Source organism: Malus sylvestris, chromosome 14, assembly GCF_916048215.2.
Source record: "Malus sylvestris chromosome 14, drMalSylv7.2, whole genome shotgun sequence".
In the NCBI taxonomy this organism is placed as follows: domain Eukaryota; kingdom Viridiplantae; phylum Streptophyta; class Magnoliopsida; order Rosales; family Rosaceae; genus Malus; species Malus sylvestris.
This window is the reverse complement of record NC_062273.1, coordinates 25,253,962-25,279,023: the sequence shown is the minus strand read 5'-3', so window position 1 is coordinate 25,279,023 and position 25,062 is coordinate 25,253,962. Positions and strand designations below refer to the sequence as shown.

Here is a 25,062-nt window from a genome sequence, read left to right as displayed (position 1 = left end):
ATTTGTGAGTTAGTACTAGCCCCAGAATCAGATTCTCTCCCCCAACAAGAATAATAGGTTGGAAAAAAGATAGTCTCAGAGAACTGAAAAAGTACACGCAAAATCCAGAAATTTTGTAGTCCATCATCATCTGCCCAACATTTGAAAATCTTATTCAGTTTCTTACATCATTTTTTAAGGGAGAGGTTCCGCCTGAAACATAAGTGGTATGCCAAGTATTATTATACAAATGATGAAATATTTATGTTAAAAAATTAATAATTTAGAAAATAAAATTTTTCTCCACTTATATAATGAAAAGTACTGTACCATTCGTGTTTTGGGTACAATAATAAATTTCTCATTTCACACGTCACGCATGATTCATAAGGTTTGCCTAGAGATTTGTGTGCACAGTTAAAACATTCATGCAAACGAACATATAAGCAAAAAAACCAGCATGACCAAAAAAAGTGAAAGTTAAACAAACATATATAAAACGAAAATGTATCACCATTTCATGCATGCGAATATAAGCCTAACCAAGATATATAAAGATTTTTTTCCCTTATTTTTCATATTTTCTTGAAAGTAATATAAGGTTTGAGATTCAATCGATGGAAAGAGACTGTACACGATGTATTTGATCAGCAAAAGAACAATAGTCCATTAATATTGTGTGTAGGAAAAGACAATACGCAAATTTTGTCTTCATACTGAAACAAACCAATGTGTGTATCACATAGATTATTTTTTGTTCTTTATGTTATTTGGTAATCCATCTGTGTCACGTTGGTTTCTTTTTCATATTTGAACATACGTCTGGACATATATAGCTGCTATATTCCTTTCATGCATGTGCTTTGTCTTTTTTTTTTCATGGAGAACTTTGAATTTTTATGTGATTTGTCTTTGTGTTTCTGCCATACATGTCCATGAGAAGAACATTTCTTGCTCTTAGAAATGCTTTATGATTGCAATTCCATGATTTTCACAAGAAATAAACTCACGGAGAGCTGAGTTTTGAAACTCTTTCTAACATTTGAAAGAGAAATATCATTAGATTAATTAAGACGTCTCTGGCAAATTGATTAACCTTAAATATTTGAATAATCAATTTGAACATAGTTTAAGTACCATTATAATATGATAATGCAGATATACAAAGCTTTGTTATAATATAATAGGGGAGGTTAATTTTTTTTTTCTCTTCCTCCTAATCAGTGGCGGATCCATATAGGGACCAAGGTGGTCCTAGGACCACCCAGATGCCAGACAAACGCCTATGAAGATCCTTCGGGGACCCTCCAAATATTACAATAGGGAGGACAGATTCATGCTTAGGACTATATGGGCTCCGCCTAGGAAATTTATTTTGTTAAATGACATAGTTATGGATGGACCGTGGTACAATCAAAATTCTGGTGCACTGCATCCATGGAGGAGGTAGAGGAGTTGCAACTTTCCCGCAAGGAAGAAGGTTGAAACTCCTTTTTTTTTCTTCTTTTATCTGCTACATAGGCTTACCATTGATACTAAAATATGACCTTTAAAAAGCACTTTCTCATCTACTATTCTATTTCTTATTATTTTATTTTTAATTTTTATAATCTCTATGTATTTTTTTTTTTGGTTAAATCTTTATTGGGTGAAATGGTTAAAGGCGCGGTTTTTTGTTGTGAATCCTATTTTATGTGCCAAGAATCCCGTATTTTGAAAATTACATCTAAATCATTTTTTTTCATAGAAATCAGATTTACTTGAATTGTATACTCTATCTCTACTAATACAATAATACTACATGATCTTAATAGGAACCATTACCTTTATTTCTATTTAACAAAAGAAAAACTTTTTTTTTTCTTTTTCCGTAAAATTGTGAAAAGTTATCAAAGTATTTACAATTTTTTTTTTTGAACAATTGATATTATCTACACTAAGAGGGAAGGGGTGGGTTTAGCCTCACAATGAGATAGCAATAATATGGTTCAAATTCGTCTTTGGCGAGAATTAAACCTAAAACCTCTCACTTACAAGTGAAGAAGAATACCATTAGACCGTAGTACTAAGTGGCAAGTATTTACAAATTAGAAGAAGGGATTTTATTCATGATGACCTAGCTTTGTTTTTACCATGATTTATGAATGAAAAAATATTATTATTTAGTTTTTGTAAGTTTATCATTTATTTCTTTTTTTGGACGTTTTACATTGAGTGGTTAGGACCACCCAATGTAAGAATCCTAGATCCGCCACTGCTCCTAATGATGAATGGGATACCTTACCAATATTTTGTTGGCCTTACAATAATGTTTACATTGTCCATACATGCCAAGAGGATCAAAACTTCATTAATTGGATTCAGCCAAATACTGGAGCTTCTTCTACGTCTATGTGTGTATGCACCTCGAGAAAGAGATAAAGAAGCTGACAAAAAATAAAAAAAGAAAAAAGAAAGAGATAAAGGTGAGAGACTGACGACTTTGGTAATGACAACACTGGCATCCAATCGATGTGATGATTTGATAATATGTAAATTGGTCCGTTTGCCACAGAAGCCATAGCTTTTTCCCGTCCATACATAATCGATGTGATGATGTGATGATGTGATGATTTGATAATATGTATATATATATATATATATATATATATATATATTTTTTTTTTTTTTCTCTCTCCCTACTTATAACATATAAGGTCAGGTGTATATATAAGGGAGAACGCAAAGAATGAAGTTTTTATAATTTCAAATTTTCCCATCTCTCATTAAGTTTCAAAAGAAAAAACAAATTAACAAAAAAAAAAAAAAAAACCAAACCACCCACATAGTGGGGCTGTGGGGTAATAAATTTACTATTTTGCTAAAATATATTTTCATAAAAAACAATAATAACTAAAAAAAGTAAAATTTTAAAAACAAAATAATAAGATTATAAATAGATTATAAATAGTATTTTATCAGACAAAAAGCATAAATAAAAAAATAAAAAAAAGCTGAAATGTTGCACGCATAAGCATGTGGTAAAAAACTAGTCATTATACATTACTGCATAATAGCTTTTTACAATACAGGTAACTACACTTTTAAAAAGCAACCACGATACATCAACAACCATAAACTTATCTACAATACTCAAGAGTATGCAATCCAATAACTATTCAGTTTTCTTTGAAAAAAAAAGCTGAAATGTCGCACGCGTAAGCATGTGGTAAAAAACTAGTCATTATACATTACTGCATAACAGCTTTTTACAATACAGGTAACTACACTTTTAAAAAAGCAACCACGATACATCAACAACCATAAACTTATCTACAATACTCAAGAGTATGCAATCCAATAACTATTCAGTTTTCTTTGAAAAAAAAAGCTGAAATGTCGCACGCGTAAGCATGTGGTAAAAAACTAGTCATTATACATTACTGCATAACAGCTTTTTACAATACAGGTAACTACACTTTTAAAAAAGCAACCACGATACATCAACAACCATAAACTTATCTACAATACTCAAGAGTATGCAATCCAATAACTATTCAGTTTTCTTTGACAATAGTTGGATTAAATCTAAAGGCTCTAAAGGATCTAAATACAGGTGAAGGTCATTAGTTTGATTTGGAGCATTCTGGTGATGTTCGGGTTCATGGTGGTGGTGCCTGTAATTCCTCCATTTCACCCCAATTCCAAAATGTGTTTTAAAATAAAAAAATGTTTTTGATGTTTGTAATCCAAAATTTGATATTTTATTTATCCTCAAATGTCTAAGGATTAGAAAAGAAAATAAAATACGTGACTACAAGAACTCCATGAATCATACAAGTTGAATCTCATTTTCATTTGGACTCTCTTCCTATTTCTTCCTTCTTCTCCACACCATCAGAAGGACTAGGTAGGAATAAATCGAGAAGAGAGAGAAATCAAAATATTATCATAATAATTTTCATTATTGCAGAAGTATAAATGTATAATTTCTTTTCTTATTTCAAAATAGTTAATAGACCAATGCAATTCTAATATATATAAGCACAAGCACATATCCGTCAGATAAGCCACCGCATTCATTAGACTTCTAACAAAAGCTCTCTCTCTCTCTCTCTCTCTCTCTCTCTCTCTCTCTCTCTCTCTCGTGCTTTCCTGCTTTGCAAGAGCTGCAAAAATGGAAGGTGGGAATGAGTATAAGAAAGGTCTTTGGACAGTGGAGGAGGACAGAATTCTGACGGATTACATCAGGGTGCATGGCAAAGGCAAGTGGAATCGTGTCAATAAAGTCACAGGTAATTAATTACCACATAATAATATATAATCATTTGGGTAATTAAGTTCATAACACAAACATGTATATTAATGCATGTTTAACTTTGCATTAGGATTGAAGAGGAGCGGCAAAAGTTGCAGATTAAGGTGGATGAATTATCTAAGTCCCAGCGTGAAGAGAAGTGACTTCTCGGAGGAAGAAGATGATCTCATCATTCGACTCCATAACCTCATTGGCAACAGGTTCGTCCATAACCTAGCTCTTTCATCAAAATAATTTAGGAAACAAATTAATCTCGGAAAATTTTCAAAATAAACGAGCCTACCGGTAGATGGAGGCAGAAACTTGTAATTGCAGTTCAAGCAGAACAATTAGTACGTAGTAATTAAGCATGTCAACTTTACATATGCGAAAGGTTGGTGGGAATCTATGATTTCTGCATGATTAACTTGCTTCTTTCGGTCTTCAATTTTCCTGCAAAAGTTTTACTATAACTGTTGAATGTTTTTTGAGTAATCACTGTTGAATACCTTTCTTGGCGTTCCATTGTGGATCCCAAGTCCCAACAAATAATACTGGGAAGCGTCCACTGCAATTAATTTTTCACCATTATTTTCTGTAGTGTAGTACATCGTAATTAATACTGGACAACTACAGTTGTACACTTGATGTGTGCATGCATATATTTCTTTGCAAGTATGCCAATTAACCCACAAAAAACCAAAAAGAAATAACTTTACTTGAGAATTGAACTGAAAATACTAAACAGACAATAAATCGTATATAAATCATAGTTTATTATCTGCTTAGTGTTCCTCCGGTTCTATTTGTATATAGTTTCCAAGTTGATATTCGATCTTGGATGATTATTTCTTGTCTAATTAGGTGGTCTTTGATTGCTGGCCGTGTTCCTGGGAGAACCGACAATCAAGTCAAGAACCATTGGAACAGTCATTTGAGCAAGAAGCTCGGTGTCGGTTCAAAAAGAGGAAAGACAAAAACCAAGACTTATTCCGACTCAAAACGAGCAAAAAATAATTTCTGCATACCCTCATCAGAGTCAAACTCCGAGTTGCAACCACTTCCTAATTCCGATTCCAATTCCAATATTTCTGGTGATCATGAAGCTGCAGCTACCATTGATGGATTTGATGAGGAAATGATGAACATCCAGAACCACATTGGCTCTAAAAGTGAGGTTGGTTTTTGTGGCATGTCGGAGGCGACGATGATGAGTAATGACTACTCATTTTGGTTTCACAATGATGACCTTAATCCATATAGCCCTTATTTATCTGACCCTACTCTGGATGATTACTACCCTTTTCAATTTGATAATTATTTGTAAACTTTGTTATTATATTTTGTATATCTTAATTCTGTATTTACACTAATTCAATAATCTAAATTATATTTTGTTAAATAGTTATAAATTCCAATTACAGTGAAAATGTTTGATGATCTGCAGATTCCATCAACGAAATGTAATTAAAATGAGTATTGCTAAGAAGACTGTCTATTTAAATCAAATTTTATACTCATCTAACATAATTATTAATGATTAAATTATTATTTAAGCATGAATTAACCTAATAATTTTTGTTGATATCGTATCATATATTTTGCATATTTAATTGTAATAAAAAGACAAGAGTCATTCACATCAGGACAAGTCGACAAAAATAAATGTTAAGTCAGAAAGAGTCAGAGTCCAGCAGAAGTTGCCAGTGGCATAAGGTTCTGTTACAATCAGTGTTCACGTTTTGGTATGTGATCTTTTTCCAGCAACTTATACATAGAGCTATACGCACTCCCTTAGTCATGTTATATGATTAAGTGCTGCAATTTTAAGCTTGACCAATAAATATATACAAATATATAACGTTAAGGTTAACTGCATTTTTGACGATATATCAATAACGATATATATTGATAACTTTAAAGTTGAATTATCGTCATATTCACATTTAAAAAAATTAAAATTAGAACTGCACTATAACAACAATGCAACATGTACACGACAGATTGGCCATGTGATAAGTGTAAACCATTGAGTTGCAGAAGAAAGAGAGAGATATTGCTTCAACAAATTATATTTTTCGTTACATTGTATGAGATAATTACAATCCTTACATATCATAGCTAGCTATCAATTACTTGCATAGCAAGTCATTAGTAACTAACCTTAACTAACTCGGCTAACAACTTGGCTAACAAACTCAACCGATCTTTGACACATGGCACATCCTTATTCATTCGATTACTATCCTCAACATCCCTCCTCAAGCTCAGCAGTAGGAGCAGCAAGGCTGAGATTGTGACAAAGCGTTTGATAGAGAGGAGTAAACAACCCCTTTGTGAAAATATCTGCATATTGATCTGTAGAAGGAACAAAATGCATTGTCAACAGCTTTTTATTCACTATTTCTTGAACAAAATGAACGTCCACTTCAATATGCTTTGTTCTCTGATGAAGAACATGATTACAAGTTAAGGCAATAGCTGACATGTTATCACAATAGAGCACTGGTTGATAGGGAATGGAAACTTACAGAAATGACAGTAGCTGTTTGATCTAATCTAATTTAGCAGCAGTGGATGTTAATGCTCTATATTTAGCCTCCGTGGAAGATCGTGAGACAATTTGTTGCTTTTTAGAGGACCATGATATAGGATTGGAGCCTAAGAACACCACAAACCCAGTTGTCGATCTTCTATCATTGGGGTCACCAGCCCAATCTGCATCAGAAAATGCTCTCACATCTAGATCACCTTTAACATACTTGATTCCTAAGTTAACTGAGCCTTTCAAATATCGAAGGATTCGTTTTACTGTAGTAAAGTGTGGCTCCATTAGATTCTGCATGAATTGACACACCTGATGCACCGCAAATGCAATATCAGGTCGAGTGAATGTAAGATACTGCAATGCTCAAATCAAACTCCTATATAATCCTGGGTTATTATACGGTTTGCCATCATCAAGTACCAATATGTTTTAAGGCAAGCATGGTGTTGCACAAGGTTTGGAGTCTTCCATATTTCTCTTGGCCAAAAGATCCCTTATATACTTTGCTTGAGACAGAAACAAGCCATCTGATTGTGATATAACCTGGATTCCCAAAAAATAATGAAGCTGCCCCAAGTCTTTAAGATCAAACTCTTTCGTCAAGGCACCAATTACCTTATTAATCACTAAAGATGTATTACCAGTGATAATAATATCATCAACATAAAGAAGTAGAATAACTATCGAACTTCTAGTTTGTTTGACAAATAAGGAGGAATCTGCATAAGTGGAGATGAAACCAAGGGATGGAAGAAAGGTTGTAAATTTCTCATTCCAAGCCCTTGGAGCTTGCTTTAACCCATATAGAGATTTGTGAAGCTTGCATACATAATCTGGATAATGAGGGTCAATAAAACCAAGAGGTTGTGACATGTAAACTTCCTCCTTCAATATGCCATGTAAAAAGACATTTTTCACATCTAATTGCCTCAGTGACCATCCATAGTGAGCGGCCAAAGCTAAGACAAGCCTAACAGTAGTAGGCTTAACAACTGGACTGAAGGTTTCTCCATAATCGATCCTTTCCTCTTAACTGAACCCTTTTGCAACAAGCCTAGCCTTATATCTCCCAATTGAGCCATATGCATTTTTCTTGATTTTAAACACTCATTTGCATCCAACTAAATTCTTGTTATGTGGTAAGGGCACCAAACTCCATGTCCCCTGAGAGTGCAATGCAGAAAGTTCTTGTCTCATTGCCTCAGTCCACACTGAACTCTTTAATGCAGACTTATAAGTTGCAGGTTCTATAGTGTTCAGATCAACACCACCATTCTTATGCATAGTAGATAACAATGCCATTCTCTTGATGATACCATTCTTTGATCTTGTTTGCATAGGATGCAAATTCAATGGAGGAATGGATAAAACAACTTAAAGATTCTCAGGCTGGAATTCAGGAACCACAGGATCTAAGGCTGAGATATTCTGTTCATGTGCAATAATGGATTGAGGTGGTATTGACTCAGGAAATAAGGTAGGGATAGATGGCATGGAACCAGATGAAATGGGAGAAGAAATAGGTTCAATGTTTGAGTGACTAGGTGCATTGGAAAATGAAGGGAAGGAAGTATTAGGTCGTGGAACTACCAATACATTTTCTAGGTTTGGTGTGACAACTCGTGGATTTGACACTGAAAGTGATGGTGACAGTATAGGACAATCATGTGTAGAGCTGAGTTCCTTATAAGGGAAATCCTCCTCATCAAATATGACATGCCTAGATATATGCACCCTATTTTTAATAACATCATAGCATATATACCCTTTATATTTTGATGCATATCCCAGAAAAATGCATTTGATGGTTCGAGGTTGTAACTTTAATGTGTTTAGAGGTCTTAAAAAAGGATAACATGCACAACCAAAGATTTTTAAGTGATGTACATTAGGTACAGATGCATACAACATTTCAAATGGTGATTTATAATTCAAGGTTGAAGAAGGCATTCGATTGATAAGATACACAGATGTTTGAGCTACAAAAGACCAAAATTCTGTAGGTAAGTGAGTTGTTTGTAAAAGGGATAATGGTTTCAATGATATGACAATGTTTCCTTTCAGCCAGTCCATTTTGTTTTGGTGTATAGGGACAAGATAATTGATGTTTGATGCCTTTGGCTATAAGGAAGTCTTGAAACTGTTTTCCTATGTACTCACCCCACCATCACTTTGCAATGTCTTGATTGAGACTGAAAATTAAGTGAACACAAAGTTGTAGAACTTAATGAATGTATCACAAACAGAAGCTTTATTAACAATTGGAAATATCCAACAGAATCTATTACATTTATCTATGAAGGTTACATATAATTTAAACCCTTCAATAGACAAACAAGGTGCAGGACCCCATACATCACTGTGCACTATTTCAAATGGAATGACAGATTATTTGAACAGAATTCTCCATGTGGCTTTGTCCTGAATCCAAAAGCAAAATGCATCAAAGATCAGCCAACAGTTGTTATCTAGACAAATTCGACGTACTGAGTGCAAGTTCTGAGATATTTTGGGAACATATAGAATATAATTAAGTTTCAAGTTTTGAAAAAAAGTCTGCATAATGGTAGAACCCTTGTGGGATACATGCAAACCTTCTCCACTTGCTGTCTGAATCATCTCATTAGAAGGGAAATGAGTGGCAAGAGACAGATTATTCAAGTCAGCAGTCATGTGACTTGTTGCTCCAGAGTTAGTAAGCCATACTTATGGTGATTGACACTCCAGAGTTAGTAAGCCATACTTATGTAGTGGCATGCATGGTAGTCACTGGAGGAGAGTGACCTTGGATTTTGGCATTTCTGAAATGACAGTATTGCGCATTATGGTTCTTTTTGCCAAAAATTTGACAACCATTGAGAGTTGAAACATCCACGTTTCTAAATCTGCAAGTGTCAGCAAGATGACCAAATTTACCACATATATGGCAAGGTGATATGAATGAGTTGTTGGAAAACTGTTGTCTTGGTGGAGAATATCCAAGAAGGCTAGGAGCTCCATTGTTGTAAGGTGGCCTGTTTCCAAATCTTGAACCATAATGAGGGTTGCCTCTTCCCTTATTCTTGTTGAAAAATGGCTTATAAGGAAATGGACCACCTTGATGATTGTAAGTACCACCAGAGAGCGAATCTTGATGAGTGGAAGACCCTTTTGATTGACCCCCATTTGTACCAGCAACCATTGCAGTCTGAAATGATGGTGCTGCTTAAGCATTTTCAATCATTGCTTCTTCTGCAAGCAATTGAGCCCTCAAATCTTTAATGGAGATCACATTCCCTTCCTCGAATAATGGACCTAATAGTGTTAAATTCAGACGGAAGACCATCAAGAGCAAGGATAACAATATCATCATCATCAAACAAAACACCAGCAGATGCTAAATAGTCTCGAGCTTCTTTGATTCGCTGCATATATGTTGTAATTGAATCAGCACCTTTCTTGATAGTCCGAAGATCGGATTTGAGTTGAAAGATACTCGTACAAGTAATTGTGGAGAAATGTTCCTTCAATCTTGTCCACATATCAGAAGCGCTAACACTCCCAATCACACAAGAAACAACCGGAGATGAAAGAGTAGCTGTGAGCAATTGCATTAATGCATGATCATGCATTTTCCAAATCTTGAAATCATCACTTTCAACCGAAGGAGAAGAATTGCCTGAATTCGCTTTTGAGTTGCATGATGTAGCCTTGAGAAATCGTGGAGGACACGGAGACAAGCCATCGACAAACCCCATGAGGCCATGTCCCTCGAGAAGAAGTTGCATCTGAAAATTCCAGGTCAAATAGTTCGTATCATCAAGCTTCACTGTCACTGATGTCAATACAGTTGAAATCAAAGAAGTAATAGGCGATTGATAGCTGTGCAGAAGTCACCATTGTTGCGAGAAATGAAGAAATCAAAAGAGAAACTGGCAAGAGACTTATATCGAGCATGTTGCGTGCAATCAAGAACCAGACGAAGAAGAAGGAAAGAAAAAATCTTGGAGTCACAAGAAGGCGAGAGAGAAAGAAACAGCAATTAATCGCTGTGAGCGGAAGCAGCCAAGATCGATGAATAAGCGATCAGCTATGCAGGCAAAGATACCATGTAAACCACTGAGTTGCAGAAGCTTACAGAGATAAAGAGAAAGAGAAGAAGAGAGAAGATTGAAGAAAAAAGAGATAGATATTGCTTCAACAGATTATATTTTTCATTACACTGTATGAGATCATTACAATCCTTATATATCATAGCTAGCTATCAATTACTTGCATAGCAAGTCATTAGTAACTAACCCTAACTAATTCGGCTAACAACTTGGCTAACAAACTTAACCGATCGTTAACACATGGCACATCCTTATTCATTCGAGTACTACCCTCAACAATAAGTACTATAAAGTCATAAACATGATGTCTCTAGTTACATGCAAGAATATCTTAAGTAGCTAAGCAAATCATGTAATAAGTGTGATAACTTATAAGAGTGAAAATATATCTTCGAGTGCATGTAAAATCTTCCCAGCATCGAGCTTTGTGGTGGCTTATATCTTCTTTCCCATGCCAAGTGACTCAGAATTTTTGTTCGTTTACAAACTTACTGTTGATATGAGGAAGCTAAAATGCAAGTCTCGTCTACTTCTCTCGTTTCCTTTGTGCATGTGCAAATAAATTATTGTACTGTTGAAATCGAACACATAGTAGTTGTCATATTTCTATGAGATTTACAATCCAATCAAGGTGGGTGAAAAAGGTACGTAAAAGATAGGAAATCTGTGATGGCCTACATGAACGTTTTGTTCTGTATTACACCAGGTAACAAGGACCAAAGAGGAAGAGCTAGGGACAGAAAACTCTTTAGAGAGAGATAGGGAGATAGAGAGAGAGAGATGATTTTGTAAAGGGATCAAACCAGGTCTTGGCTCCTACTAGTAGGAGGATCCTCTACGGATCCTCTTTGCGAGGATCATTTTTTAATTATCTTGGTGAGGATCTCGGAGATCTTATAATCACATCCGTTCATTGTACATCATGCGGTCAGTTTTTATCAGATACTGTTTATAGTTAATTTTAAATAAAAAATTTACAATGATTTTTTACCGTACGATATATAATTAATGAATGTGATTGAAAGATTCTTGAGATCCTTAAAAAGAGGATCTGGAAAGGATCCTCATTCTGGGCAAGCAGGCTTGCCTTTCAGCCTTTGACCTCATCAATTTTTTGTCCTCAATCGTATTTAGGGTTTTAAGGAAACCCTACTACAGCTCCCCTCTTGGAAAATACCTGTTGGATGGGTTTGAATTGTTACCCCCACAACATTTAAATAATTGATCTTTGAAGGATGGAAAAAGTTGCTTTCCTTCCGTCTACTTGAAAGTCACTACCCTTTCAACATCAAAATTATTGGATTGAAAAATAGTACATTTTAGAAAGGTGTCTTGTATACTTTGTATTTGCTTTCTAAATAAGGTTTTATTTTAGGGAAAATGATCATCATTGGATCATTTCCACCAAATTCATCAAGTTCACCCATTTGGATTATTGAAATTTGATTAAACAGCTAAAGTTATTATAAATTTTAAAAGAATCCCCTGTTTGTAGTCTTTGAATTAAATTTCAATGGTCCGGATGGGTAGACTTGATGAACTGGGTGGAAGGGATCCTGAGAGGATCTCTTTCCTTATTTTAGAATCTAACTTGTCTGTATGTAGGAATATTTCTTGATTCCTAAAGAGAACGATATATCGCCTTTGGTGTATCTTTAATGAAACTTTATACTTATGATAACTCAATGTAATAATTTTTAATGATTTAGTTAAACCCTAGTTGAGAACGATACGAATTCGTAAGTACGAAAATCCTTAGTAAAAAAGAAGTGATATTGTTGCTATATATAATATAACTAATGCATCTCTTATGTCATCATCATCTGGGGAATCTCAATGCAGAAAAAGCTCTATTGCAAAAAACCGATTGAAAAACGCTGCCATAATCTGCAGTATGTTGTAAAATAGGATTAATCGGCACACGCTACAAATGATTAACGAAATGCAGAGATATCAGGCACCTGCATGCCTTTCAAGCCTCCCAAACCTGCAACGACTATATATATATGCAAAGAGAGTAGGGTTTGTAATCTCTGTACTTCCCTCCCCTATCAACTAGTCACGACTCACAAGTCACAGCACAAGGTGCATCATGAATGCAAAATACCTTGCTAGCTTACTAGTTCTAAACAAAAATATTCTACTACTATTCGAAATTGGTGCAACTTTGATACATAGTATATATTGTCGTGAATACTTGAAGAACATGTTTACTTAACATAAATGGGGAAGGAGCCGAAGAAAAAGATGAAGTACTAAAGAAAGTAATCAGATCAATTAGGTTCTCTTTCCAAGATGAAACTCAACTTTTCTGAAAAGTTAAGAGGTTAAATGATTTTCCGACTCATTTTAAATAAACGCAGAAAACTCAAAAATTAAGAATAAGATGATTCCAAATTTCAATTCTAACATATAAGTAAACATCAAAAGTATCTTGTTTGGTTGGTTCTTAATTGATAAGTAACTCGTGGTATGGGTTTCGATAGAGATATGGGTTTTAGTCGAATGTTTAGTGGCATTACAGCTAGACGTGTGACATGCTTCATGATGCAAACAAGGATTATAGTTTCAGGCAGTCCATGCCAATTGACGAGTTTCAATGTTTTTCGTGTTTGATATTGTCTATTTGCAAATTGAAGGGCCCGCTTTCAGGTACATGAATAGGATTCTCTCTTCTCTGAATCCCCTTCCATTCCGTCTTCTCCTCTCATACTTTCCTTTTTGTCTTAATCTCTCTATAAAAAAATCAATATAAGATGCTAACGTTTAATCGTAACCGTTCAAATAGGAGAAGAGGAAAGGGAAGAAAGATTAGGAGGGGAGAGAATTCTATTAACAGAACCAAGAAATGTGAGTTTATAAGAAATGCATAAACAGAAATGTAGAAAGAGAATGTATTGAAGAGGAGAGAGAGAGACAATGAGTGAGACAAAGTTGATTGTATTTCTAAAGAATTGATTGATTGTATTACATTCTGCTAGCCTTGTACTTATAGGCTATTGTATCTTCCTCAATACACTTTAAACCACCGTAACTAACTTCCTAACTATCTTTCTGTTATCTTTCTAATTTGTGTTAACTTAGTTGTCCTCATTTCTCTTCAGCCAACATCCCCCCTCAATCTCAATTGGGGTTCCCAGTTTGAGATTGTATGAATGTCTGAGAAAGAGTGGACTATGAAGACCTTTAATTAGGATATCAGCAGTTTGATCATCAGTAAACAAGTATTGAACTATGAGATCTCCTTGTTGTACACACTCCCTTACAAAATGATTGTCCGTATCCAAATGTTTGATTCATGAGTGGAACACAGGATTAGCACTTATTGCAATAGCTGATTTGTTATCACAGTAGATCATTGGAGGTGCAGGTAGGAATGCATTCACGTCTTGGAGAATTGCTCGAATCCAAGCAACATCTACAACTGTGTGAGCAAGAGCCTTGTATTCTGCCTTTGTTGAACTCCTTGAAACTGAAGATTGTTTCTTGGATTGCCATGACACTGGATTACAACCAATATACACAACATAGCCAATCACAGATCTTTTGGTATTTAAAAAATCTGCAGCCCAATCTGAATCATTAAAGGCTGTGATGCCTAACTCTGTGTTTGCTGAAAATGTAATTGCAAGCTGCATTGTTCCTTGAAGAAACCTTAATATGCGTTTAACAGCTCCAAAATGCATTTCAGTAGGTGATACCATAAACTGATCCTCTAAATTCACTGCAAAGGCTATATCGGGCCTTGTGAAAGTTAGATATTGCAGTAAGCCTACTAAACTTCCATACAAACTTGGATCAGCTAGCACTTCTTCTTCATTGAGTATTAATGAGTTATGAGGTTTACATGGAGTAGTTGCAGGTTTACACGAGTCCATCATAGCCTTGTGCAACAAATCTTTAATATATTTGGACTGACGTACAAAGATATCCCCATTTACTTTGTACTGAACTTGCAATCCAAGAAAGTATGTCAATCTGCCTATATCTTTTAGTTCAAACACTGCAGCTAATTCAGTTATTACTTCTTGTACCTTCTGTGAACTAGATCCAGTCAATATTATATCATCTACATAAAGTAAGAGAATGATAACATCTGCACCATCTTGTTTAACAAACAAACTGGAATCTGATGATGAAGCTTTAAAACCCATTGCTGGCAAATAACTTGTGAATTTCGAATTCCAAGCTCTTGAAGCTTATTTTAAGCCATATAGAGACTTAATCAATCGACATACATGTGTTGGGTGACTTCGATCAACAAACCCCTGAGGTTGTTTCATATAAACTTCTTCTTGTAAATCTCCATGTAAGAAGGCATTTTTGATGTCCAATTGTCTTAGCTCCCAATGATTAATTGCAACCAAAGCCAGTAATATTCTCACAATTATATGTCTGACTACTAGACTAAATGTTTCAGAAAAACCAACTCCTTGTTCTTGGGAAAATCCTTGAGCCACTAATCTTGCCTTATACCTTGAGACTGATCAATCTGGGTTCTTTTTAACTTTATACACCCATTTGCTACCAATTATGGACATGTCTTTAGGTGGTGGAACCAACTACCATGTGCCTTGAGCCCTTAAAGAATCGTATTCTTCTTGCATGGCTAACTGCCAATGAGGTATAGTTGCTGCTTTTCTAAAAGTAGATGGTTCTACAACATCACTAATAGAGTCAACAAATGAATATCCAGCAACCAGAGGTTCTTCCTCAGTAATTTGCAAGCTTTGTAACTCAGACAATGAAGTAAAGTAGCCTATATAGCTTTTCTGTGTTATAGCCCTACTTTTGAGTCTTGTAACCATTAGATGTATAAAAGTGACAATTTCTAAATCATAACCTTGTGATGATAATGAATCAGAAGTGATATGGAGAATTACCTCTAATTGTGCTTCATTATGACAGGTAGCATTGGTGTTGTACCAAGAAGATGTATGAATGAGTGATGTGAATCATTGGTTGATGAAGAGACATGTGACCTTGATCCATTTGTTGACAGAAGACTGTCCTGAGACATAGAACCAGACATATCATCTTCAACCTGAGGAGTATTTTTCACTTATGAATTCTGATGCATTGGTATTCCTGGTATTAGAACTTGAACTATTACTGGTGTTTGAGACCTGAATTGAGACCCATGAATGCCTTTATTCTACAACATTATCTTCAACTTATATGGAAATTGAGATTCATCATGAATAATGTGTCTGGAAATTATGAACTCCCCAGTGTTAATATTGTAGCAAATGACCCCTTTGTATCCCATAGCATATCGTAGAAAAACACATGGAACTGATCTTGGTTGTAACTTTTGATCATTATATGGTCTAAGAAGAGGATACATTATTGTCCCAAAAAATTTCAAGTATTGAATATTTAGTGCAACATTATGTAACTTCTGATATGGTGATTGCATTCCCAAAACCTTACAAGGCATCCTATTAATTAAATATGATGCATATGAACAAGAGTAATACTAGAATGTAGATGGTAGAGAAGCTTCTGACATTAGAGTAAGTGTAGTCTTAACTAAATGCCTATGCTTCCTCTCAGCTAGGCCATTGTGTTGAGGTGTGTAGGGACAAGAGACCATGTGTACAATGCCTTTTGATTCCAGAAACTTAGTAAACATTTTACTCATGTATTCACCTCCTCCATCTGTTTGGAGACATTTAATTGAAGTATTGAACTGAGTTGAAACAAATGCATTGAATTTCACAAAGGCAACAAAAGCATCATATTTATTGACTAGAGGAAATATCCATAAGAATCTTGAATATTCATCAATGAAACTGATATAGTATCTGTATCCTTCTATTAATATCTTTGGAGAATGCCCCCATACATCCGAATGTACTTTTTGAAACATACAACTTGCATTATTTTGTCTAATATCAAAGGACTGCCTACACATTTTTCTCTGAACACACGAAGAACATACAGATTTAGATGAATCTATACTAACTGAGACATTAGAAGCTTTTAACATTGTTGACAAGACTTCCTTAGATGGATGTCCAAGCCTCTTGTGCCATATTGATGTCTTCACCACTTTCCCAAGCAAACCAGCTTTCAGGTCTTTATTCATTCCAGCAGTAGAGAAACTTCTTGAAAATACTGTCACAGGTATAGTAAACAAATCCCCATCACTCTTTCCTTGGTACGCTATCACCTTTGTAACCTTGTCCTGTATGAAAAACACAAGATAATCACATATAAACCAACATCCATTGTCATGACATAATTTCTTAACTGATAAGAGGTTCATAGTTATACTAGGAACATGTAATATATTGTTTAAATTTAAGAAATGATCATTACTAAATAGAACTGCAGATCCAACATGTTTTACTTTCTATCAAATTTTCCAGATTCGTTGTCATATGGTGTGTTGCACCAGTATCAAGCACCTATGTGTCTGCACTATTGAAATCATGAAGTTGTTGTGCTTCATTGTTAGGAATAAACTCGTGAGATCCTTGTGTTGTCATTACAGTTATTAAAGTAGGTGGAGCAGAGGGTTGATAGGAATAGTTGTTTCTATGGTAGCACTCAAGAGCAATGTGCCCTTTCTTCCCACATATTTGACAAATCAAAGGTGGAGCATACAGAATACTCTGAGAATTGGCAGTCCTAAAGTGACAATTTGGTGCAGTATGCCCCATTCGAGAGCAAATTTGACATTCAAGTGACACTATCGATTTGTAGTTTGTATTGCCACTCCAACCTTGCCAATTACTACCTTGTTTTGAACCATTAGTGAAAGTAGAACCAGTAGAGACATTAAATCCAGATTGATTAAAACCATTAGTACCCTTGTATTGATTCCCAAAGTATGGCCTTGAAGAACTGTTCCCAGAAGCATATCTGTTAGAATTATAAGACCCTTTATTCTGAGAAGGATAAGGCCTTTGACTCCTTGATAACTACCAGATCCCATGTTTGAGCTTTCCCCTTGATATCTTCCTTGTCCTCCATTACTCTTTGAATTAGAGCTTTCACCATGTACATACATTGTAGACATAGAATTTGTTAGAGAAGAAATTCTGGATTCATTAGCCAATTCTGCACTTAACAACTATGCTCTGAAATCCTTCCATGAAATTGACGTGTCTCTTGCCAAGATCACAATTTTGATCATATCAAACTCTTGTGGTAACTTGTCAAAGCAGCTATAACCAAATCATTATCTGAAACCTTTTCTCCTGCAGAAAGAAGTTGATCTCGAATGGATTTCAATCGCAGTAAAAATTTATCAACTAAATCTGCTTATTTCTGTGGCGTGTAGAATTCAGTCTTGAACTGATTAATCTGTGCGACAAATAGCAAAGCAAATCTATCTTGCAAGCAAGTCCAAGCATCTTGAGAAGTTTTACAACCAATAATGTGTTCCATTGCATCATCAGACAACGTTGCAATTAACAAGCTAAGCAGCGCCATATCCTTTTTAACCCAGCTCTTATATGCATCATTAATATCTTTCGTAACACCCGTTTCAGTATTAATAACAAACTTTGGTGGACATGGATTATCACAAAAAAAAATCAAATAGATCATATCCACACAACACAGACTGAAACTGAAAACTCCATTTAACAAAGTTGTCATCTTGCAATTTCACAGTCAACATTCCTAGAAGACCTTCAATTTTCACCAATTCCATTGTATTCTCAACCATTACCAAATTTTGTACCTTTCACAATGAAGAAATTCGACCAAACACTTTACACTTACATAGATCAAGATTACACAACAAAATCCCACCAATCAAGAAACAATTTCACTTTGGCAATCGGCCTTCAACAAACAAAATTCTATCAAGAAACAAAACCCTTTTCGGCAATTGGCCTTCAAAGAAGAGAAATGACAAGAAGCTACAATCACTATGGCAATCGGCCTTCAATCAAAGTTTCAGACTCCGGCAATCGGCCTTTAATGGAGTAATCAGCAAGAATATATCAACCCGTAATGACTATCAACCATGTAGTTCGTCACAATTTCGAATTAATAATGGCAATCGGCCTTGAATTTCATCTAACAGAAAGAAGTACTCACTGACACAATTCAACAAACAGCTAGAGTGCACAAACCTTCGCGTTGTTGAAACTTCATAATTCGAGCACCAAGAACTTCACCAAAAGCAGCAAATCATCCAAACAAACCGAACAACTACAAATCATGCAGCGGAAAAGCGAACAAATCACCAAAGATCGACCTCCGGCGATGATACCATATTAACAGAACCAAGAAATGTGAGTTTATAAGAAATGCAAAAACAGAAATGTAGAAAGAGAATGTATTGAAGAGGAGAGAGAGAGACAATGAGTGAGAGAAAGTTGATTGTATTTCTAAAGAATTGATTGATTGTATTACATTCTGCTAGCCTTGTACTTATAGGCTATTGCATCTTCCTCAATACACTTTAAACCATCATAACTAACTTCCTAATTATCTTCATGTTATCTCTCTAATTTGTGCTGACTTGGCAGCTGAGTTGTCCTCATTTCTCTTCAGGTACGGAGGCAACTACTGGAAATCAAGGTAACACCGTCACAAAAACCTGATATTTTTTATTTGACCCTAGTTTGGCAATTATTTGTATAACTTTGGTTGTATATTTTCTTGTAGCAGATGGACAGGTGAAGTCATCGTCAAATGTTCAGGCACCAAATACAACTCAAACTTTGCAGCCTTCTCCCACTAAAGCAATTTCCCCCGTAGGTACATTAACTGGGGTATAGATTTCGCTGGTCTTATACAGTGTCAATTTTTTGTCCCCAGTCTTATTTTAGGGTTTTAGGGTTTTAGGGGAACCCTACTAAAGGTCCCCTCTCGGAAAATAGCTGTTGGATGGGTTTGAATTGCTATCCCCACAACATGTAAATAATTGATCTTTTGATGATGTAAAAAGTTGCTTTCCATTTTCCTGCTTGAAAGTTGAATGTCACTTCCCTTTCAACAACAAAATCATTGGATTGAAAAATAGTACATTGTATAAACGTGTCTTGTATACATTATGTTCACTTTCTAAAGAAGGTTTGTTTTTAGAATCTAATTTGTCTCCCTAGGAATATTTCTTGATTCTTCTCCATTAATTATTTATTGCCTTCGTGCATTTTTATGGAAGTTTTAACGAAACACTATCGATATTGTTCATTTTTTAACGAAAATGACATTTTTACTCTAAAAAGTCACTATTGGTATTATTCACTTAAATACTTTTTTGTCCTTTTGATTAAAACTCAAAATTTTCAAACCTTTTTTATTAGTTTTCTTTATTTTTAATGAAACTTTGTACTAATGATAATTTAATCTAACGAGTTGTAATTGATTTATCTAAACCGAGCGGAAACTCGTCAATATAGCAAGTACACTGCATCTGCATTCCGAGTATGAATTCGTAAGTACAGAAATCCTTTGTCAAAAAAAAGAAGTGATATTTTCTAGTATAACTTGTGCATCTCTTAAGTAATCATCTGTGGAATCTCAATGCAGAAAAAGCTCTATTGCAAAACGCCGATGAACAAGCAGGAAAGCACTAGCTTGTTACCTTTAAGCCTACACTTCATCACTAATCTATATTTATTAATGATCGTGTGGTCCAAAAAATCCAAATTCTCATGTTTTTAAGATTTTATCAAAAGTTGAAGAACGCTGCTCATAATCTGCAGTGTATACTGAAAGAAGGATTAATTGGCACAAGCTGCAAATGATAAACGAATGCAGAGATATCAGGCACCTGCATGCCTTTCAAGCCTCTCAAAAGCTGCAAAACGAATATGTATATAGGGAAAGAGAGTAGCCTTGTATTCGAATCTCTGTACTCCCCTCCCCTACCAACTAGTCAGGACTCACAAGTCACAACACAGAGTACATCATGCATGCAAAAACTTTGCTACCTAAGAGAAACAGGAGCGTACGTGTATGACAAAGGTATTCGCTTTCCTTTAGTGGCATGGGAGCTGATATCACCTGCCTTCACCGCTAACCCAACTAGTTCTAAACAGAAGTCTATTTATTCGAAACTGATGCAACTTTGAAACATATCATAATTTTTTGCGAATACTTGAAGAACATGTTTACTTAACATAAATGGGAGAAGGAACCGATGAACCTAGAAAATAGATGAAGTAACGAAAGGAACTGATTTCAGATTTTTAGTTATTTGATTATGGGTTTCAAAATGAAACTCACACTTTTTCAAAGAGTTAAAAAGTGAAATGATTTCATACTCATTTTCAATAGACGCAGACAACTCAAAAATTAAGATATTTTAAATTCCAATTTAAGTAAACGTTCCAAAGTATCTTATTTGGTTGGTTCTTAACTGATAAGTAACTTGTGGTATTGGTTTCGAAAGAGAGATGGTTTTTGGTCGGATGTTTAGTGGCAATACAACAAGACATGTGTGACATGCTCCAAGATGCAAACGAAGATTCTAGTTTCAAGCAGTCCATGCCAATTTTGTATTATCTCACATGTCCTTTCAAGGATTAATTGGTCCTAAACCATTCACAAGTAATTGACAAAACGCATCTTATTTTCTCTCTTTATTGTTCTGTTAGGTTTGGTATAATTTAGACCTCATTTATAATCAAACAACATAAGATGCTAAACGGTTTGATTTTCTAACTACATTGTGCAAGTTGTAGTTGTTTTTTTTTCCTTCTCAAATGGAGAAGGATTATGTGAGATTAGTTTTTCGGCAATGGTGGTGTGCGAGACACCTACCCTTCGTCAAAAGGGTGAGAACCATTACACTAAAAAACTGCTCACCCTTCCTTTCTCCACCAATTTTATTGATAATAAATGAAAAGTAAACGAAAAAGGTATATGTGGGAGGACTATGCCAATACCCACAGACAAAAACGATCAACGAAAACGGTAATAAGAATGTAACAAAATGTCACAAGCATGAGCATATGCTACAAAATCTAGAATCGTAGACCATCAATAATAAGCATAATTATCTGCTCCAAAAGAAGCTTATGTTTAATGATGTAATGTGTAGTTATCATATCATTTAACTTTGACAATAACATTACTGCCCCAATCAATACTTGGCGTTATTATCCATGTGTAGCATTGGTGGATTGTTGTTATGGGAAAGGGATCCTATCCGGATCCCTTCCACCAAATCCTCCTAAATCAACAAATCCGGGCCCTTGAAATTTGATCCAACGGCTAAAAAAGTTATTATAACTTTTAAAGGGACCCCTTGTTTTTAGCCGTTAGATCAAATTTGAAGGGCCCATATTTGGTGATTGGGAGGATCCCTTTCCGTTGTTAAGTATTTTCAACAGTTAATTAATGGACAATAATTCACAATTTAGTGGCCACATTCATGTTGAAATTATGTATTTGGTCAAGGAAAAGTTGTAAAACATACCCCATTTCTAATACAATTCACTTGTAGAAACAAGGACAAGGAAGAGAGAATACCATCAATATTTCCAAATGATTTTACCATGACAGTCTATTTTTTTTTTTTTTGCCGAAAAGACTCATAGAGGCATTTCAATATTTTTTTAGCCACCATCATTCACCAGTGTCATGAATCAAACTCAGAACATGTCGTGTGAAATACGGGCCTAAAATTTGTTTTCAACCACTGAATCACCCCTGTTGGTTTATCTCTCATCCCACCAATTTACGAAACATGATGTTTGTCATATGGGGTGTGCCAGTGCTTCCTGCAAAAGTTATCCGGGGGGTCCTCGGTTACGACTAGACAATATAATGTTCAAAGGCCTGCATTGTATCAAATAAAAAAAGCCTATGTTATATGGGAAAATTCTTCCATTTTACGTAGCTTTTACTGGTACGAAGTATGGACGGTCATAATTAAAACTATATAAATCTAGTAATGGTGAAGGTTTATTTGGGAGAATATAGTTTGTTGGGTTATTTGATTTTAGGTGGCTGTTTTGTTACTGCTTTGGTTTTGAAGTTTCTGTGGGATAATCGGAGAAAGAAGAGGAGTAAGAACGAAAGTGAAACGAAGGTAAAGGTTGTGGGACCTAATACTAATGTTACGTAGCATGAAAGTGAAATCTCATTTTATGACATTGACATGATATACACTTATCAAGTTATCATAATTATTAAGGAAAAATGTTGATCAACAGCTCAAAATTGATCAATAATCAAGGCTCATTTGCCGGGGTTAGCTAGATGCAATCAATAAATTGATTGCTCAAGTCATCCCAAATTCCCAATGCACCACATCATGTGCTCACTTATCATTTCCATCACTTTAAAAAACAATTCTCCAACTTACATAAAATAAGGTAATATAGAATCAATAGAAAAGAAAGAATCGGAATTGATCGATATATTTCTTGTAACAAATGAAAAGGAAACGAAAGATAAAATATAAATCTTGGATCAAATAAGCTCCTTTGGATACTATGTTTCAGTCTAATAATATATTTACATGTGAAGAAAAACTTGCACATAAAAATACATAATTAGACCTGAACACTATAGGACAACGAACCAATTTCACGAATGAGACAACTTTTATCTTTCTGCACTATGCACTGAACTTCACGTTTTGTAATAAGGGTTACCACCCAATCATGTTGTGCACTCTGGTTTATTTATTTAGAGTTTAAATTTATCCTCACTTTTACACATCAACCTTACTTTATGATGTGTCACCAATAGAAATGAGCATGTCTATCAATGCTTAATAAATCAATCATCAACTTACATGTCCTTTAATTTTCAAAATTTAGTCTCCAAATTTAATTTCCCTAACATTACTCACAAATTTAGTATATATAGCATTACCCTACTTCATAAATGCCCTTTATGTAAAACTCTTTTTTAATTAGGGTTGTCCTTGCATTTTATTGGGTCTTGGAAACTAGGCCGAACTTAATTCTCAGTTGGGACATTTTCATTGTTGCAGACTTGTTGTCCAAAACTCCCCTTCTATTTGAAAACATAACTCGTTCATTCTTTTTAACATTTAGGTCAATGCTGGTTCACCGTCTTTCATCAATCATCATTGTCGTTTCTAATGCAATTATGAACTCGAAATCTCTGACTGGAGTGAAGCAGAGAATTATGGTGGATAAACTTATTCAGAATTTGAAGTTATCAAGTTAATTAGTCCATTACCTTTTGATTCAAACCCCAATTATTTTCTCTTGACTCTTTCGTGATACAAAACTCACTCTCTTTAATGCTTTTTTGTGGAGCATCACAATGCAAGACCTGTAAGCTCGCAACTGTCACAGAAGACATTTTGTCCCGAAGGGTTAAGAAGACAATGAAATCCCGCGATCACAATTTGAGATGCTAAAACAATCTCGAGCATGAGCCTTCCGAATCCTGTAGAGATTTCTATGCAACTGTCTTTAACGTAAGTTTTGTTACTTAAGCGGGGGAATTCGTCGTGTTAATCGATGATCTGCCTATTGATTCTGCATCGTTTCCAAGTGAAATTCGACTTGTGCCAACATATTCAAATGTTACAGATGATTACAAGGTTACAATAATGGTCTTGGTCTTTTTACCCTGTGATCAACGTGACAACACACTTCCGACGAAGCATTGCAGACCATAATATATATATATATATATATGTTTGCCAAATTCCAAATTTCTCGGTCTCGTTAGAAGAAAACCGTACAAGATGTTGAAACTTGTACTTTAATGTGTTCATTTTGTAATTTTATTTTAACGACAAGGTTGCTGTATTTGTTTGCGAGAAGTTTTGACTCTTTGCTTCCTCAAATTGAGATGCTCAAAATTTCTTGCATACAAAGATCTTGCGGAAGTGATTTCAGAACATTCTTTTTCTTTCCTTCGGTTATGTTTAATTTTGTCTTTGAATTGAATAAATCAAAGAAAAATTAAAAGACATAAATAAAAAGATGTGTCTGAAAAAAAATGTGTCATTTTACCCATTGTTCAATTACTATCTTTTTTGTGTTGATTGTGCGACCGCTTACTAGATATTAAACGAGTATCCATCTAACTAGGGTTTTAGCACTCTTTGCCATGTTCATGCTACGAGGGAGAAGAACAGAGGGAATACAATGTCCGGCCGAAGTTTTCTATCTAGAGGAACAAAGGCTTTAGCTCTCCGAACTTGACTTCTCTAGTTGGAATTGCTTTATGAGTGTTGTGTGTAATGATATCAATTTCAACGT

General features: G+C 35.0%; 2 protein-coding genes across 2 annotated transcripts; one reads left to right on the top strand and one right to left on the bottom strand.

The window, feature by feature from the left end:
- Nucleotides 1–3,893: 3,893 nt before the first annotated feature.
- On the top strand, nt 3,894–5,657 carry LOC126600641 (transcription factor WER-like). The gene is made up of 3 exons (XM_050267241.1): nt 3,894–4,253; nt 4,347–4,476; nt 5,120–5,657. Exons 1-3 carry the CDS (start codon nt 4,136–4,138, stop codon nt 5,580–5,582), a joined length of 711 nt encoding a protein of 236 aa, XP_050123198.1. The 5' UTR covers nt 3,894–4,135; the 3' UTR covers nt 5,583–5,657.
- Nucleotides 5,658–14,190: 8,533 nt separating this feature from the next.
- On the bottom strand, nt 14,191–15,048 carry LOC126599147 (uncharacterized mitochondrial protein AtMg00810-like). Its single transcript, XM_050265486.1, has one exon. The coding sequence runs from the start codon at nt 15,046–15,048 to the stop codon at nt 14,191–14,193; it is 858 nt and encodes a 285-aa protein (XP_050121443.1).
- Between the last annotated feature and the right edge of the window lie 10,014 nt (nt 15,049–25,062).

Coding starts and splice junctions, on each gene's coding strand:
- LOC126600641 (XM_050267241.1), top strand. CDS start 4,136: ATGGAAGGTGGGAATGAGTATAAGAAAGGTCTTTGGACAGTGGAGGAG. Junction 4,254..4,346: donor TCGTGTCAATAAAGTCACAG/GTAATTAATTAC, acceptor ACTTTGCATTAG/GATTGAAGAGGAGCGGCAAA. Junction 4,477..5,119: donor CATAACCTCATTGGCAACAG/GTTCGTCCATAA, acceptor TTGTCTAATTAG/GTGGTCTTTGATTGCTGGCC.
- LOC126599147 (XM_050265486.1), bottom strand. CDS start 15,048: ATGGGTTTTAAAGCTTCATCATCAGATTCCAGTTTGTTTGTTAAACAA.